This window comes from Sciurus carolinensis, chromosome 15 (genome assembly GCF_902686445.1).
Source record: "Sciurus carolinensis chromosome 15, mSciCar1.2, whole genome shotgun sequence".
NCBI classification, from domain to species: domain Eukaryota; kingdom Metazoa; phylum Chordata; class Mammalia; order Rodentia; family Sciuridae; genus Sciurus; species Sciurus carolinensis.
This window is the reverse complement of record NC_062227.1, coordinates 23,540,964-23,559,538: the sequence shown is the minus strand read 5'-3', so window position 1 is coordinate 23,559,538 and position 18,575 is coordinate 23,540,964. Positions and strand designations below refer to the sequence as shown.

At 37.0% G+C, this 18,575-nt stretch overlaps 1 protein-coding gene across 9 annotated transcripts in view; it reads left to right on the top strand.

The window, feature by feature from the left end:
- Positions 1–18,575, top strand: part of Ptprm (protein tyrosine phosphatase receptor type M) — an 819,218-nt gene that overhangs the window by 493,814 nt on the left and 306,829 nt on the right. For all 9 annotated transcript variants that reach the window (XM_047526252.1, XM_047526251.1, XM_047526249.1 and 6 more), the window contains exon 11: positions 1,786–1,888. In XM_047526252.1, coding sequence (XP_047382208.1) covers positions 1,786–1,888 — 103 coding nt within the window. The remainder of the gene's footprint in view (positions 1–1,785; positions 1,889–18,575) is intronic.

Genomic DNA, 18,575 nt, shown 5'->3' with positions numbered 1-18,575 from the left:
CATTAGGTTATAGGAACAATAAAGTGATGGAAAAGAGATCATCCTTGGAAGGTTAAAAAATGGCACAGTTTGTACAAATGAACAAATAGACCACTAAACTTGGAGTCAGGAAATTTGGGTTTTAATTTATGATTTTTGCAGACTTCTTTTCTGATCTTTATCAAGTGAATTTACCTCTACATAAGAATTTAAATGATATTATCTAGTGCATCAATTTATCATGGGGACTTAATGAGACATTACATGCCAATATGAATACCTCCAAGTAATTTTAAATATTTTCTTTACTATAAACCATTTTTCAAATATTATTATCTTAAGGAGGATATTCTTTTAGAATAAAATCCACTTTCCCCATATTTATTAACCAAAAATTGCAACCAGTGTAAGTCTGATCACTGTTGGTATACCAACTTCAAAAGTTCTAAGTCCAAAGAGCAAAAACAAAACAAAACAAAACAAAAAAAAACCCTTGACATGTGGGCTCATCAAGAATACTGTTTGTTTTTTATTAAATTAAAATGTTAATTTATGGGCCCTATTTTCTATTTTTGTGACCTGAAAAAGGGAACTATGCTTATATAAAAAATTCTGTAGTGTGGGTTAGAGTTAATTTTTAATGGAATTGGTGTCAATTTTGAATGTTAAGAAAATGTGATAGATGGAGCTGAGAAATAACTCATGTCTGTTATGTAAAAGCTTTTTTATATTTAAGATGATTTTTAAAACTACATTTGCAAGAAATAATCTCCCACTACCTTATCAGACACATCTACCTGTGGGTGGTAGAAAGCTGTGTCCCCCCCACATCACATCTGTATGCAGTGTTTTGTCTTACCTAGAATGGGGGCATAATTACCAAAAAGTGTTGTTGTTATCTTATTGTACTGAGACTTAGCAACGTAGAAAAGAAAGAATGCCAGAAAAAGACCTTGGAAATAGGATTCACATTGGGAAGACAGCTAATGTTCATAGAATTATATTTGCCTAGTGTTCTCTCTTGTTGTCTCTTTGAATTACAGTGTCGTTTCCTTTACTTTGAAAGATACATAAACTGAAGCTCCAGAGATGATTAAGCATAAGCTTAAGCATAAGCTTTTACCCTAGTTAAAATAAAACATAACAAAAGTTAAACCCAAGCCTTTCTTTCTTCAGTTTCCATTATGGTCCCGTCTTCCTATATATAAGACACCCATTATTGTAGGACACCTTGCTTGATTCGAGTTTTTATACCTGTCTTATATATAAGACCATGGGACATAATGGATTAATGCCCCTCCTCATGGATCTTTGATACATGAGAAACTTTTACTTAAATGAAAGAACTGCAAAGTTCAGTTTTATGACCCCAGTTATTATTTCAAAACTGAACTGTGCCTTTTAAGTATATGTTTTATGGAAGATAGCATTTTTACAAAACAGCACACATATTCTAAGTATACATCTTGATGAATTTTTGAAAGCATACTACACAAATTTCACCAGAATCTAAATGAAGAAGCAGAAGTCACCAGCACTCACACCCCCCTATACCCTCTCCCAGCTTCTATTCAGGATCAGAGGGATCAGTCAATATGAGCTGGTTTTCACAGTCCTCCCTGTTGTTCTATGTAGGGAATATACATAAAGCTTGCCACTGGTCAGTTGATAGCTGTAATTTAAATTAAGTGCTCTGTGCTTTTTAATGTTTTGTTGCTGTTGTTGTTTTTGTAAAAGAAAGTAGAAAGTACACTAAGAAAATCAACCAGAAATAATGAGTCTTCCCTCTTATGCCCTTTTCCCCAGCACCTTCTATGCCAGCCTATGAACTTGAGACACCTTTGAACCAAACTGACAATACAGTGACAGTCATGCTGAAACCTGCACAGAGCAGAGGTGCACCTGTCAGGTACGGAGCAGAAGGAGGGGTAGGCTGCTTCTAGAGAGAAGAAAACTAAAATCCAGTTGATTCATTTCTCCAATGTGTTTTGTAGGGATTAGCTGCAACCCTCAGTTAGCATGTAAACCTGTATTTTTATTAACTCTGTTTAAAACAAATGAGTGAGGAAAATGAAAGGGCTTCTGGGTAAGGTGATCAAGTATTGTTTGAGGGGATTTATTCTGAAACAAGTATGTTGTTCTTTAGAAGATAAGGAGCAAAGCCCCAGTCTTTTTTGGAGGTGGCTTTACTTCTAAAAGGTAATTGCTTACTGAAATTTATTTACCCAAGGGCAGGTGACATCTTTTTTCCAGATCTCTATTCTTCAATAAAATGTTTATTTTTTCACTTGAGTCTTACATCATTTAAGTTTTAGTAAATTGGCTACTTTCTTAATTGAATATTTAATGTGTAATTGTTTATTTTTAAAGAAACAGATGATTGGAGAGAATATTGTAAAGTCCTTGTTTGAACAGATCTAAGTTTATTACCAACATCTAAGCCCAGTTTTTCACTGCTTTATGATTTATATAGCCAAGAAATTACAAAGTGTAACTTTTATGGTGAATAAATGAAATAAATTTATTCTTCCTAGGAAGGAGCAAAGAAATGCTACAGTAACTCTCAAGTGTGTACCTGTCATAAGCTCATTAATCTATATAAATGAAATTTCTACTTGCTTCAGTTGTCTTATCAGAATAGACTCCCTTAAAAGTAATCTGTTATTCTCAGTAGCATACTCCAAGGAAACTTTTACATTCATGAGTCAGGCTGTGTATGGTTTCTGTCTGGGTTCCTTTTGTAGACTTTTATCTCATGAGCTATTTAAAACCTGGCTGTATTAGATCATATGTTCACTTCAGTGATGTAGCACAAACAGTTGGACATCTTTCTACTTGATAAAGCATTTACAAGTTTTGAAACATAAAATTAAAAGTAAAAACAGGGACTGTGGCTGTGGCTTAGTGGTAGAGTATTTGCCTCAGTGCTGGTGTAGTCGTAGGTACTAGGTTCGATTCTCAGCACCACATATAAAAAAGTGAATAAAATAAAGGTCTATCAACACCTAAAAATATTTTTTTAAAAAGTAAAAACAGAGTAATATTAGTTGATAGTGATGTACAGTTAGGACTATTTTTTATTTGAAAAAATATTTATACTTTTTTCACTTATCCAGCTAAATTTTCATTAAATGAACATTTATATTCTTACCATAGCCTTGGGAACTTCACTTTTTCCCCAGACCAACCTAATGGTTGCCCAGAATCATCAATAATAAATCATTAGTACAAGAATCGGAATCACAAGCAAATGAAAGGTTAGAGGTCATTCATTCAACACCTCCGAACTGAAGAAAGCAGAAATCCTAACCATCTCTCAATAACAGGCACTTTATTCCCTGCTCTATTTTATTCTCACACAAACTCCTCTTAAACATTTTCTATTCTTGCTGTATTTTTACCTTCAAACCCTTCACTCAGATTTCCATCCACATCTTTGCATAGATCTTTCTAAGTCTATGTTTTGAAGTAATTTCTCTTCGGGCAATCTGTGTTACCCTCTTCCCACCCCTCCGCTTTCTTTTGAAAGCATCAGGTGCTTTCCAAACTGCTATTCAATTTTTCTCTCATACACATTGCTAAGACATTATTTTGTTTACTTTTATACATTTCTAATTGCTTTTGGAGACATTGTGATCTTAATGGTTAGTTTTAGATGTCCTCAGGCTTTCTATTTTTATGCCTATTAAAGAAAAAAAAAGATTCAAGATCAGACTACATGACTTTCACTGAAGATGCCAGATCATTTCACCAGACCCAGTTCTCTAAATTCAGCCACCATTTGGGTTTATAGTGTCACATTGTCTGCCACAGTTATCATAACACCTTGTTTCCAAGTTCATCAGTGCTATGCTTCAATTAAACATTATCTTCTAATTGACTGTACTTCTTGAATTTGCCAGGGTCACTTTGCTTTCTGCATTCATATTACCTTCTTTTATAGTGTCTTGAGATTAATAAACATGTTATCTGTCTTCATCATCTAGATTCATAATGCTTGGATGAAGATAAGTTCTTGTGGGACACTATTTAGTAAACTTTACAGAAAAACCCACTATAGGTATCACCTTTACTGAAAGAATGCCTCTCTTCAATGGGTAAACTAACTTGGCACAAATTTGAGAGATGAAATTACCTTAGCCTCACCTGTCAAGGCTTTTTGTTTGTTTGTTTGATTTGTTTACATATAAGTTAGTATTCTCTTCAAAGGATTCATTATATAGTGTAACATAATGGAACTGATTATCTATTGAAAAGATGGCAGACCAGTATATCTAGAAAGACTAGTTTGGGAAAAAACTGTCCACAGTCCCCTCAACTTGAATGGGGTATATTAAAATGCTCAATTTCATTTAATGTTTAGAGAAATAAGAACTTTGATTAGGGAATCATATGGACCTAAAATATAAAGCTATACTGTAGATGAAAACATTCAAACACATCTGGAAATCTGCAAAATACACATATAATCAAACTAAAATACAAGAAATTTTTTCCCAATGATAAGATAAATACTAGAGGAAAGAGGGAAAATGGAAGCAAACATCTGTTTGCTTTCCTGGATTCTGCATGTGTTCAAGAATACCGTCATTGTGTGATTTCCAAAACCCATTCTTTGAATTGATTTGAGTTTTCTTTGATCCATATTCATTGGTGTTGAAAATTCAGTCTTACTTCATTTACGCACTTCACTAAGTAAGGTGGTTGTGTATCGATCCCACTGCAAAAGCTTAGCCTGGTTATGGCAGATTCTTGAAATTGCACTCACCTCAGTGTAAATGATTGTTGTCTTTTTATTGATCAACATATCACCTCTGTCACATAAAATTATTTAAATCCTGGAATGGCCAGGAAGAACACAAATTGTATCATTCCAGCCAGTAAACTAGCACTGCGGAGAGAATTTTAAATCTGTTTGTGGATTCAATTTTTTTTCTTTAATAAGACAGGGAAAAGCTTAATTTTCTTTTACTCGTTTAGAATCACCTTATTTCTCTTTTCTCCACTCTACTATTCATTATGTGTAGACACAATCCAACAGAGAAAACCCTTATAATTTGGCAATAAGAGAGTAATTCTAAATAAAGGCTACATTTTATACAAATTGTTGTGCTTTATTGCCACAACAAAAATCTGCTATTTTGCTCTAGTGAAAACATATGCACAATACATAATCCACCATGAGTAGTGTCCATTAATGTTTTCTACCTTGTGATCTTCTACAACCTGAGTCTCAATCATGTTTTTGTGCATTATGTGATAGAGTTTTCAAACGACTTGTGCCTTCATTCTTTAGGCATTGTTGCTTTAATATGTTCATAAATGTTTTGGAGCTACATGTCTTCTTAGTTGAAATTCTGTACTTGAATATGCTAATTAAATATTCTGGCATTCATTTCAGTGAAATTTTGAAAGATTATCATTTTAAGTATGTATTCATTCTCTGGTTCATTCCTTTCAGGAGAAACTACTGAGTGGGAAAAATGTCTCTTACAGTGATCTGTCCTTGGGGATGGGGAGGTGAGCAGGAACCACACCAACAGCCACAACTTTAGAACTGATTTGCAATATGTGGGTGTTATTTTAGTAGATATGACCACTTTGTCTTTCAGAAAACAACTTCAGCTATTTTAATAATGTGCTTTTATTGTCACTGGTAACTTCTCATAGTATGGTTCTCCTTATAATTGAATGCTTCCTCAGTATATTCAAAGAGCAATTTGTGAATCATTTCTGTTGCTAAGAAATGATTATGAAAGCTAATAAGAACTTCATCGTATTACGAATGGGGACAAGATGAAGATATAAGGAATGAGAGAAATATTTTGGCTTTCTTTTATAAAGGATATGTTCTAGGTAAGTAAGATTACAGTTGAGATAGTAGATATTTCTTTGGGGAAAACATAAATGTTGTGTCTATCCAAAACCCATCTAATTAAAAATTGGTAACACAAAATGACATTAGTTCCATATAGAAATCAGAAATTTATTTTATATTTTATGTCCAGGTTTTCATTAAATTTGATTTGCTTTGACTGCATTATCATAGTTGGCTTTAAAAGTGCATACTGTTTTCATTTACTCTTCTATCAGATTTTTTTCTCATGCTGCTCTATGAAAACGTGCAGATATTAAAACTTCATTGTTAACTTTAATATTTCCTCATTTACTCCAACTACTCATCAAATATTCTTTTATAACCATTTTGACAAAAATTTAAAGTAGATTAAGCATGATATATATATATTTTTTTTTCTTTTTTTTTTTCTTTTTTACCAGCTTGTTGTTTTTTGAAAAAACCATGCCAGTTTCTTAGAACAATATGAAGAACAGGTTTTCATTCCACTGAGGAACAGTAGGCAGTAAAGCAATTGTATTTATTTTCAGAAAATGTGTTATACTTTCTAGAAGCTTTTGATTTGATCCTGGGGCTACCTAGGAAATGAGATTGTTTCTCTTGTGGGCCATCAGCCTTCTGCATATTCCCAACTGGTTATCAATGACCATTTCTGTTAAGGGGACGCAGCACAAAAGTGTCTGTGAAACTTGAGTCACCTCATATAGTAGAGAAAAACAGGAGTGCCATTTCATTATTAGTGAAAGACAGGAGATAATTATGCATTGTGTTTTAAAAGCTTCATATATTAGAAATCATAGTTGTTGGCATACAATTGATTATGACTTATACTTAGAGTTCATGAGGTATAAACTAGATATTTAAATAAAAATATTTTAAACCTGTAATCCCAGTGGCTTGCGAGGCTGAGGCAGGAGGATGGCAAGTTCGAAGACAGCCTCAGCAAAAGTGAGGCACTATGCAACTCAATGAGAACCTGTTTCTAAATAAAATACAAAATAGGGCTGGGGATGTGACTCAGTGGCCAAATACCCCTGAGTTCAATCCCTGGTACCCCACCCCCCAAAAAATATCAAAGCACTTGCAGCCTATTAGCTTATCCAAAAAAAGAAACTTTTATTTCATTAAAATCATCTTCCTGAACAGTCTGTTCTCTTCTTCATGCAAGGAGCCATTGAGCATAACAAAAATACAGGGCTCTTTTGATTAAATGAACCAATATATTTTAAAACACTTCACACTTTATATAATAAATACCACATGGGACTGGCTTATGGTTCAGTGGTAGAGTGCTCGCCTGGTGCATGTGGAGCACTGTGTTCGATCTTCAGCACCACATAAAAATAAAGGTGTCCACCTACAACTAAAAAGATATTTTAAATAAATAAATAAATACATACATACATATTATGTAAGTGTTGCCTTGTGCTGTGACCCTCCTTACATGATATCACTGTTATCTGTAATGTTTCTGTTCATAAGAGCAGCCCAGGTTCTTTAGCTTTTCTTGTGTTTGTCTCATTTTATTCAGATCTGAGATCATGAAAAATCTGATTTTACATGAAAATGAAATTACGGATTTGATAGTTGCTTCTAAGAGCAAAACAATAAGTAGAATTCCTTCAAATTCTGATTTCTTTATGCATTCTAAAATTCAGTTACATGTGGCTACCTATTTATTTGTGCGTTTGTGATTTTTTTCCAGAAATTGATCTTACAAGCAGGGAGGGAACTTTTCCCAGCTCTATATAACAACTTTGTAATAAAGGTTAGGTACCCCCTGTTGATCCCTGAATCATTCCGTAGATATGGTTATCTATATACCAATTATTGATTGATTGATTGACTCATTCATTCATTCATTCATTCATTTGGTAGTGCTGGGGATGGAGCCCAGGGCCTCATGCATGCTGAGTGGTCACTTTACCCCAGAGATAAAGCCCAACCTCCCCTAATTACTGTTATTATCAGCTCAGCTGAAATAAACTTAGCCATAAAACAAAGGAAACTGATCTTCTGTTTATAGCCCCTCTAAAAGACCACTTGGCAGCACAGTAAAATCCGCAGTGTGACATGACTACAAAGAGCCAGTGGCACATGTCATTTGACTGACTCAAGGAAGTCTAGTGCTCTACTCACTTTCATGAACCTGGTTCCTCAGCCTAAATGTCCATCAACATATGAATGGATGAAGAAAATATGGTATACATACACAATGGAGTTTTATTCATCCATAAAGAAAAATGAAATTATGTCATTTGCAGAAAGTTGGATGGAACTTAAGAACATTATGTTAAGCAAAATGTGGCAAACTCAGGTTAAAGATCAAGTGTTTTCTCTCATATGTGGAAAGTAGAGAGGGCGAAGGAAAAGAAAGAATGGCATGTCTCATGAAAATTAAAGGGAGATAGTAGAGTAGAGGAAAAGGAACCAGGAGGGAAGGGAAAGGAAATATAATGGGGATGGTATTGCCAATTTGTACTGTGATAGTCTTTGCATGTAAGAATATGTAACAACAAATCCTCCATTATGTACAACTCTAATGTACCAATTAAAAATATTGGGAGGGGGAATCTGATTCCTCCTATACTTTCTTAAGAGAAAAATATTTGTGACTCAAGTGACATTTTTATGACCATTCAATCTCTATGACTGTTAGAATTTATTCCTGAAATTCTAGATTTTGTCTCTTCTCATCAAAATGGTTCTGTTCAAGAGTTTGACCTGGCTTAACTTAACCAATTAAATAGTGATTTGAAAATATAATTTTGTTATTTTCTCACATTGAAGTTTGTACCTTCATAATATTTTCCTTCTATAATGACAGTATTGTTTTAAAGAAGGGAAATCTTTAGTCAGACCTCAAAATACCAAGTTTACCTTAATATCTAAAAACTCAACCCAACTGCCATGTATAACTATAAAGCTCTAATTAAGAAATAAAGATTCTGTGATACAGATTTGAAAGTAGCTTCACTTTCAATCAACCTACTATGAATTGTCATATGATTCCTAGGTCTAAGTAATATTTTTTTTCTAAATTAATGAGAAGCTACTGAATCTATCAATCATAATCGATATCTTCATAGTTCTAAAACACATGATCATGTCAGGTGTCACCCATAACCTTGCCAACAGGCAGAATCACTCTCTTCCTTCAGCATATTCTAGGGAGGAAATTTCTAATATTCAAATAATTACTCAGCTGTATATATTACATAAATTGTGAACCCAACTTTTCAAATAAACTCCATGATATTTAGTTTTAAATTCAAGCTCTCTCTGTAAGTAGTTATGTGACCATTACAAATTTAATATCTCTGAGCTTTGACTTTCTCCTCTTTCCAAACCCAGGATAATGGTTTACTTCATCTCTTAAAGTTGTGTCAGTGTCACATATATTTTTTACTCACTGGGGATCCACAGGCAGCAATTGTTGGCTCTCTTCTCCAGGGGCTAGCAGTTTAGATGGGAGACATACCAAGATGTGATGTGGTCTCCTCTAGTAGGGATAAGGGCTGGGACCACTGCCCAGAACAGGGGTGACCAATACAGAGGAGGGTCAGCTTAGGCTTTGGAGAGGAGGTAGCCAAAAAACTGAATCTTGACAGATAGATATTGTTCAGGGAATGCATGTGATGTGGGATGTTTGTGATTTGTTGTCAGGGAGGTCAATTATGTGATAGGGAATTACAAGGAGAGAGACAGATGTTCCAAGAGGATTGAGCAGGTGAGCCTGACTTGGGAATGAGAAATGTTGTATAATCAGAGAGGAGAGAATGGAAGAAGAGGAAAGGAAGATTTAGCTAGTCCGAATGGCCTTGCACTCCATACTGAGGAGTGACCTTAGGAGGGATTTGGTAAGAAGAACTGCAGTCACATAGAGGAGCCTGAGAGGGTCTGGCTCACTGAGAAAGCCATTGTGGAAGAGTGGCAGGAGGACAGGATTGAGGAAAAGGTTCTCTTCCTTGGGCTTAGTTAAGCTATGGATAACCTTCAGGGCATGAAGGGAAGGGATCTTGTACATGACATGTATCGATTTTCATTTGAATAAGATTTAGAGAAATCAAAAACAGTCCTTTTTAGAAGAAGACTAATCAAACAAAGCAATTAATAACAATAACACTGTATAAAGTCTCATTAAAAGAAATACCAGAACACTAGAAATTTTAAAATGAGCTTAGTAGGGTCTCTGATAATAATAATCAGAAATATCTAATTATATGATTTTAAATCTGTTTTCATAAGCCATGCAAATGTGTGACTTTATTAATCCCTCTTCTTCAGAAGAAAATCTGGATCTTTCTCTTTTCCTCTCTTTGCCTTCCCTGCACTATGTCGCTCTCACCCCTTCACCCAGAGCCTGTGCTGTGAGATTGTTATATGTTTGGGGGTATCTGTGGTGCCTGCTGAATGGATGCAGATAATGTCTTTGTTTACTGAGTATGAAATGCTTCTCTGGAAAGGAAACTTGGAAAGGAAGGTCAGAAGTCTGCTTAGTGGGTGACTATGCCTAATTCTTGCCTGGAGCCAGAGAAGACCCAAGTTTTAAATCATTCTGCTTAAAGTTCTTACTATCCCTAGTGGAACTCATGTTTGTCTCTGAAAAGATGAGTGTCTGAGATTGGAGCTACAGATTACATGAAAGGCCCTGAGTGTCGTTTATAGTGGAATCTATATAAATTACCCATGACTGCCTCCCCAAAGTGAAGGTGGGGTCAGGTCCTGCATTCCTCTCACACTGACCCAACTACCCAGAAGCCATTCCTCAGGGTGGAGGGAAAAAACATAAAAGCTGGTCACATTTTCCATTGGCAGTCCAGGAGGTTACAGACTGGTTCATCCTCCATGTATCTGAACCTTCTTTAAATGTTAACAATGGAAGAAATTAGAAGTAGCTGCAATTACAAACCCAGAGTACTGGGACAGTTTATCATTTTAATTATGAATATTAGAATTGCTTACACTCTTTGCTCTTGGGAACTGCTGAGTCTTACAACTGTTGTTTTCAAGATGTTGAAGGGAGGCATTTCTAGGAGTGTTCCAATAAGACTGAGAGCCTTTGGGAGAGATTATCTTGGAAATTTTGACAAAGACTAAATGACTTGACTATATATGCTTCACTTTGATTTTTTGAAGTGTTAAAATCTTCACTCACATGTATGTGAGTTTGTAGAGGCTGATAAAATCATAGGGGACAGATAGTGACAGCTAGTGTGACATCCTAGACTTGCAGAGCTGGAGCAATCTATAGGTACACCCTGCTTTCCACTTGTCATGGTGTTTCTGGATCCTGTTTTCATTTTAGGGGAGGGGGCTTAGCTATGTAATAAACTCTGCTTTTTATCATTAGCAAATCTTTTCCTCAACCAGGTTTTACAAATATGTATGATGTAATTATTTATTATGAGAACACTAAAGTATACTAAAATATATCTTCAGTTTCATCTGAAACTATGTTATTATCTTATCCTTGTAATGCTTACCTGCTTTGGGTTTTCATCTACTTAATCAAATTAATATTCAGTTCTTCCACATGTTAGATAGTACAGAGACTAGAAAGAGGTGTTAGTTTTTCCCCCATATCTTCATGGCCCTTTTGTATTGTCCTCAGCTACATGTCCAGTTCATACAGTTATCTGTTTTTACCTATTAAGTGTTTCCTTGTCCAGTATTAACAAATTTTCTGCTCAGTAAGATATGGTAAGAGCTCTTTCCAGTTACCAGTGTCTAGTTAATATCCTTGACCTTAACAACATTGGAAAGTGTTACAGGAAATGTTAGGGTTGGCTATTATTGACTATTATTCACTCATTCATTTATCATTCATTCACCAGTGTCTGGTGTCTGTAGATCACCAATTATGTTCAAATCATTGTGCTAGTACTGTGATAAATGTTGTCTAGAAATGTCCAGGGTACTCCACAAACCTGTGCTAGGAGGAGGGACTCTCTGCAAGGGAGCCAGGAATGTCTTCCTGAGAATGTGTTATAGCAGCTGAGACCTGAAGGGGAAGTAAGAAGTGACCAGTCAGGGTGCCCATCAAGTTCATCAGTGAACTGAAAGGTGCCATAGGTTCATTAGGTTCAAAGGTGCCATAGGTTCACTTACAGAAAAGTAAAGAAATATAAGTAGTAGTCATTCTAGTTAATAAAATCGAACACTGACACAGGAGGTTTGGCCAGCACTCAGGAGCATTAATTAGATTTATAGACTTAATGTTGAGGGTGACTATTTTCGTAGGCCAAGCAGTATGGAAAATGTATATAAATGTAATAGGAAATGCAGAAAGATCACACAATGAGTTTCATAATTTTGTTTCCAAGTATCATTTAGTACCTCCAACCTAATTAAGTGTGCAATGAATGTTTATTGAATTGAACCTCATCCATTTCTTGCAGGCAGAAATAATTATTACCTGAAAAGACTTAAGACAAGAAGCTACAGACCCATGACCTGTGTTAACTAGTCACACATGTCAGGAACAGAATTTTGAACTTATATTCTTATGCCTAAATAAAAGTTAAATACCATGATCTTTCCATAGAGTGCAGAAGCATAAAAGAATACCCTGGCATTACCCTACAATCAAACTGTTATTTATTTATTTTAATGAGAAGAGAAATTCAGAAAGATTACTTCAAATAAGACATGGCCACAGTTCAGACTCCATCAGGAAGGTCACTGTGGTGTCTCCTTGGAACACTTCTCTAGCTTCTCATCTCTTACGGTCAGTAAGAACAGCTCCCCACATGCCCTTTATCCTTTTCATCCATTTCCAGCATCAGTCATTGCATTGGTCCACACTTTTGTCTTTCTCAGATCTCCAAGCCATGCCCCACACTGGCTGAAGGAGCTTTTATTTCCTGCTTCACAATCCATCCCAGCCTCATTGCCCTTAACATAAATCCAAACTTCCTTTAACATGCAAGGCCTCCAACATCTAGGTACATTGGGGGGCAGCCCCCCACAAGCCATCCTCCATCTTGAAACTATATAAATAGCTTTGTCTTACCTTGGCCTATAGGTCTATGTTCCAAGCCACTGTGGACACCTGAAACCACGTATAACATTGAACTCTCTCTGTGTAATTGTTTTTCCCTATATATACATACCTATGGTAAAATTTAATTCATAAATGAAGTGCAGTAAGAGATTTATAACAATAACAATAAACTAGACCAATCATAACAATATACCTTAATAAAATTGACAGTATTATTACCATTGTACATGGGAGCCATTATTAGGTAAAATAAGGTTTTCTTGATCACAGGCTCTGAGATACTGCAGTAGTTCATCAGCTAAGACAGTTTCTAAGTGACTAATGGTTAGGTCGCATATACAGTATGGACACACTGGACAAAGGAGGTTCACATCCTGGGTAAGATGGTGCAATATTTCATCATACTACTCAGAACAACATGTAATTTATAATTACAAATTGCTTATTTCTGGAATTTTCCATTTAATATTTTCATACTGCTGGTAAATGATATTGCAGAAAGTGAAACTACAAATGAAGTGGGACTACTGTGTACATTTAGTGCTGAGAATATGCTGGAACCAGTTGTTGTGACACATGCCTGAAATTCCATCATATTGGAAAAATGAGGCAGCAGGATCCCAAGTTTGAGGTCAGCCTTGCAAACTTAGTGAGACCTTGTCTCAAAATGAAAAACTAAAAGGAGCTGATGTAGCTCAGTGGTAGAGCAACCTTGGGATCAATCCTTGTACCATAAATAAATAAATAAATAAATAAATAAATAAATAAAAACAACAACAACAACAAAAGTGAACTGGGTTCCTCCAAGTCATTTTGTTTATTTTGTATTTTGTGTTCCCTAGTGGAATCTCCCCTTTCTCTCTCCTCTTCTCTCCTGCCTCCTGCCCCTAACACATGCATACCTATACTCTTGCTCCTTCTGTCTGTCTCTCACTCGTTCACTTCCACCACACCCTATCTTCTGGCCCAGATGACTGCTTCCTTAGGCCTTCCCTGGGCTGGCAGCCTGTCTATGCCCTGCCTCTCTCCCAGCCCAGCTCACCCTAGACTTAACACACTGCTGGGTGATGTTGTCCCTGCTGAGTCATCAGCCCCTTCAGGACAAGGACTGTAATTTTACTTCTGTATTTCCAATCGTGGTTCTCTGCCAAGACCCCAATAAGTACTTTTTGTTTGTTTTATTTTTCATAAAGACAATAAAACTCTAGAAGGTTATTTAAGGGGAGAAAATAGGACTTGATTTGCATATGGGGTAGATCACTGAGGCAGAGACTCAGTAAATGGGCCCCTGTGGCTTCCAGATGGAAAGTGGATGGTTTTCAAGTGGGTACTCCCCATCTTCTTCTAAGCCAGGAACTTGTGGTTAGGAGGCAGCTGACTGTGCTCAAGAGTGTTGTCTCTTGAGTTCTCTCCAAATGACCCCAGTTTCATTTACAGTAGGTGAAGTCCAGCCTTTCAGATGAAGCAATTCATACAACTTAATGTCTTAGAAATGTGGCATCACACCTTCAAAGAATACTTTGGGCTTGTGTCTTCCCCATGTCTTTGACTAAATGTGTGACCCTCCGTCACCATGAAAAATCTCTGAGTCTGATTCTTTTTTTTTTTTTTAATTTTTAGTTGTCAATGCATCTTTTATTTTATGTATTTATTTATATGTGGTGCTGAGGATCAAACCCAGGGCCTTGGACATGCCACGCAAGTGCTCTACCACTGAGCCACAACTCCAGCCCTGGGTCTGATTCTTTATTTGTAAAATTTTGCATCAAATATGTATCCTTTTCCTATCACAGCATGGTCAGGAGGATTAATATAGGTGGAAATTCTTTGCAAGCTGAGGTTGTAAGAGAGTGAAACTATATTAATCATGATTTGCCTTTAAAACATGTTGACTAGATTGCTGATCAGTCTCTATTCCTTCCTTTTATTAAAATGCTTAGAATTTCTAAACTTTGCCTGTTGCCATTAATGTTGCTCATTCATTCTGTGAAATCATCAGAGTTGTAGGAGACCTGTTCCATCCAAATACCATGGCCATGAGAGGAGCATTATTGGTTGGAGAAGTTACAAACTTTAGCTCTTTTCAGCAAAGGAAGGTGCAAAGTTGTTAAGAACCATTAAAAAAAAAAATGCAACCATAGAATGAAGTTGGGCAATTTTGGGTTCAAATCTTGTCTCTTATTTGCCTGTGACCTTGAGGCCGTTTGTGCAGCTTTTTGAGATTCATTCTCCTTATAAATTAGAGGCAAGGAATAATAATATCTATAGGAAAGGGCAGCAGGAGAATGGTTGACATGTGCACAGCCAGGACAGCTTCTAACATAGCTGGTGTCTGTTTAGTCTTTCCTTGGTGTGAATGTTATCTTGGCTAGTAATGATAGATATAATGTGCAGATTATCTTTCCCATGTCTTGGAACACCTTTTGGGTCTTAGTATATTCCTGAATCTCAGTTATGTTCTTCTGAGCAGCTTGTGATAGGTAATGATAATAAAAAATGAATCCTAATTGTTACTTGGGATGAGGAGCTCGGGCATGCCAGACCTCTGGTTTGATCCTTTATTCAGTGATTTTTAGTCATCCAGAGTAGCCTTCCTCATTACATGCCAGCAGAAGGACTTAGGCAGTTGAAGGAACTGAGTTTGGGGGAGGTTAAGAGACTGGTCCACTCTCACCCCAAAACCATTAGCTTTCTGAGTAATGCTAAGTCCTGTGCTCAGATCCACAAGCCTCATGACTCCCGGGCCCCTGCCTCCTCCTCCAAACTGGATCCTTCTCTTCTTTGGTTCTCTGTTGTCTCCACTCCCCTTGATCAGGAGACCTCTTCCCTACTGACTCTTTGAAAGCAATGTGGTCACACCCTCCTTTGCAAAGAACTCTTCTGTGAGTTAATATCTTTTCCTTACTATTTTTTTCTAATATTTAGAAAACACATTAGACCTTTGCTTCTAGATTATGATCATTGGAATCCTTGGGATTTATCCTTGGGGTTAATTCTTAGGAGCACTGATTTCTTCTTTGTTATTTTTAAGCTAAGTGTCATCATAACCTCCTAAGTGTTTAGGTACTAATTTTGACAACTAAGCTTAGGCAAAATTGTTTTAGAGAATTGGATTATTTTAATCAAACTTTATTTATTTTAATCAATCCTTCATTGTGGGCATCAATCTTTTTCCTTTGGCCATTTGTAATTTTCTTCAGAGGATCAAGAAAGAAAGTACCAGTCCTTCTGAGATACTTTTAAGTAGATTTTTAGCTAGTGCTTTTTAGTTATTGAAAAAATGTGCCCCATAGGAGCATCGTAAGCCATTTGGCCTAAATGCTCTTCTGTCTCACTTCTGAATCCTTGCAGAAAGGTTCTAACCCCTTGCTGAAATTGTTTCAGGAAAGGGACTCTAACTTCCAACCTAATAATTTTCTTTTTGCATTGGGGTATACGTAGTCACAAAGATTGAAATGCCATTCAATGGTAAAACTTTGGTTTTTCTATCTGGCATTACCTTGTTTTGTTTTTACTATGTCCGAGTTGCCCCAGTATGTGTTAACAGAAAGTGCCAAATCCCCCAACCCCCTCATCTTCCCCCACCTGCTTTTAGGTAAGTTTTATTGTATTAAAAAAGTAAGACTCTGAATTATTTCACTGCCAGGAAACAAAGATCATTTTTATTAATGTTGCTTCTTGGATGACAGTGTCAGTCATCTCTTTGAAAATTCATTTTGGAAACGAAGTTTGTTCCTCAAGCACCCTTAGAAAGAAGCAGTAAAATGGCAGGGGAAAGATAATAATAATAGAGTAGAGGTTTTAGAGCATTTATACAAGGAAACTTAATTTAACTTCCCTCAAACTCCATTTTAAACTTACTTTTGTGCATGAAAATATGCTGTATAACTTTCCTTCCCCTATTTCTCAAATTTTCTTTTTTCTTTTTTCTTTTTTTTTTTTTTTTTTCCACAGTCTCCTCTGAAGGGTTTTGTGCCTTATATCAGAGCTACAGTCTTCTTACCAGGGCCTCATGGCCAGGTGCACTGGCCCCATACTGAAGTCAGCAGCCCAGTCCTCCTATGGGGGAAGTGGGATGGAGGCTGCCTGCAAGCCCATATTGACCTTGGAGCCAAGTACCACCCCCTGCAAACCCCAAGCCACAAATCAGTGAAACACTAATATAATATTTTGAGTTGTCCTTAATGTTATGTCCTTCTAATGGTTATGCAATAAAGTACCAAAATTTAAAAATTATAGATTTCATAACCTGAGGAGTGATTATCGAGGTAGAAAGAGTAGTTACAAATTGTCCTACAATCATTTAGAGAAGGGAACAGACACCAAGACCATCCAAGACCATCAAGTTTATTTCCCTACCTACCCCAAATACCTCCATGCCTGTATTTCACCTCAGGCCCTTGGGTGGCTTTGGGAGGCAGGACTTTTTTAAGGGAGCTGGACAGTATGGAAATTGAGGGAGGAAAATGCTTAAACTCTTAGGGTTACTCAGGGTAAGTCAGGGTGGGTGACTCTTGGGAATGTCTCCAGTAGGGCTCAGCCATTACCTTCCATCTGCTGTGCTGCTGACAAAGGGCTTTTGCAAGTAATTGGAGCGAAAAGGACATGTGTTGGGAATCTGAATCTGCAGGCACTAGCTTTTGGGTGGGGAGAGCAGGGGGTATCTGGAGTTGACCTCGGGGCCACTTGACCACTGAGCCACATCCCCAGCCATATTTTGTATTTTATTTAGAGACAGGGTCTCACTGAGTTGCTCAGTGCCTCACTTTTACTGAGGCTGCCTTTGAACTTATGATCCTCCTGTCTCAACCTCCTGAGCTGCTGGGATTATAGGCATGTGCCACTGCACCTGGCTTGAAGGCACTAGCTTTTTTGTTTGTTGCTATGGCATTTGAGTTTTCTGTTTTTTGAGATAAGTGTCTTGCTGTGGTTGCCCAAACTGGTCTTGAACTCCTGGGCTCAAGCAGTCCTCCTGCTCTGCCTCCTGAGTTGCTGGGAATGTACCTATGCTTCATGGTGCCCTCCTGTATTGTGTTTTGTTTTCAATTTGAATGGAACACTAGTGATGTATGCAGTACAGAATCAGCCTCCAGGTGTCATCAGCATGCGACAGCGATTGGGCACTAGGTCCCAGCCAGATGACCTCAGTGTAGTAGATGCTGAGGAGATTTTGATGTAGAATGTCACTCCCTGTGGGTCCTGTTACTTGGTACTTTCTACACACTTTTCCCAGCTCCTTGTCACAATTGTTCTTCATTGGTCTGAGCTATTTCTAACACCCTTCCAAAGGACTCCTCAAGGACAGAGGCAGGCTGCACCTGATTCTTCCCCTGTGCCTGACACAAGACCTGATATGTGATGGATACCTTGAAAAGACAAGATGGAGAAAACAAGAAGAAAATCATTCTATTCTCATTCATCGATGTCACAATTAGCCCCATCTTGTACTGGGAGTGATACAGTATAAGAGCTTGAAAGACTCTCCATGGCAGTTGATGATTTATTGGCACCTCTGGCACCTGGTACCTGTGGATGGTGTCTCCCACTTCAGTGTTCCCTCAGGAGGAACATTCCTATTGCACCTGTTCCTTTGATGGTCACATCTGTTTTCTAGTTCACCTGACCTGCAGCAGTAAAGCTGTTATTTAATGAATAGAAAGCAAGCATACAGGAACAGATACAAGTTGATACATTAGCAAGGAGTGGGATAACTGGGTCAAATGGAATGGTGGT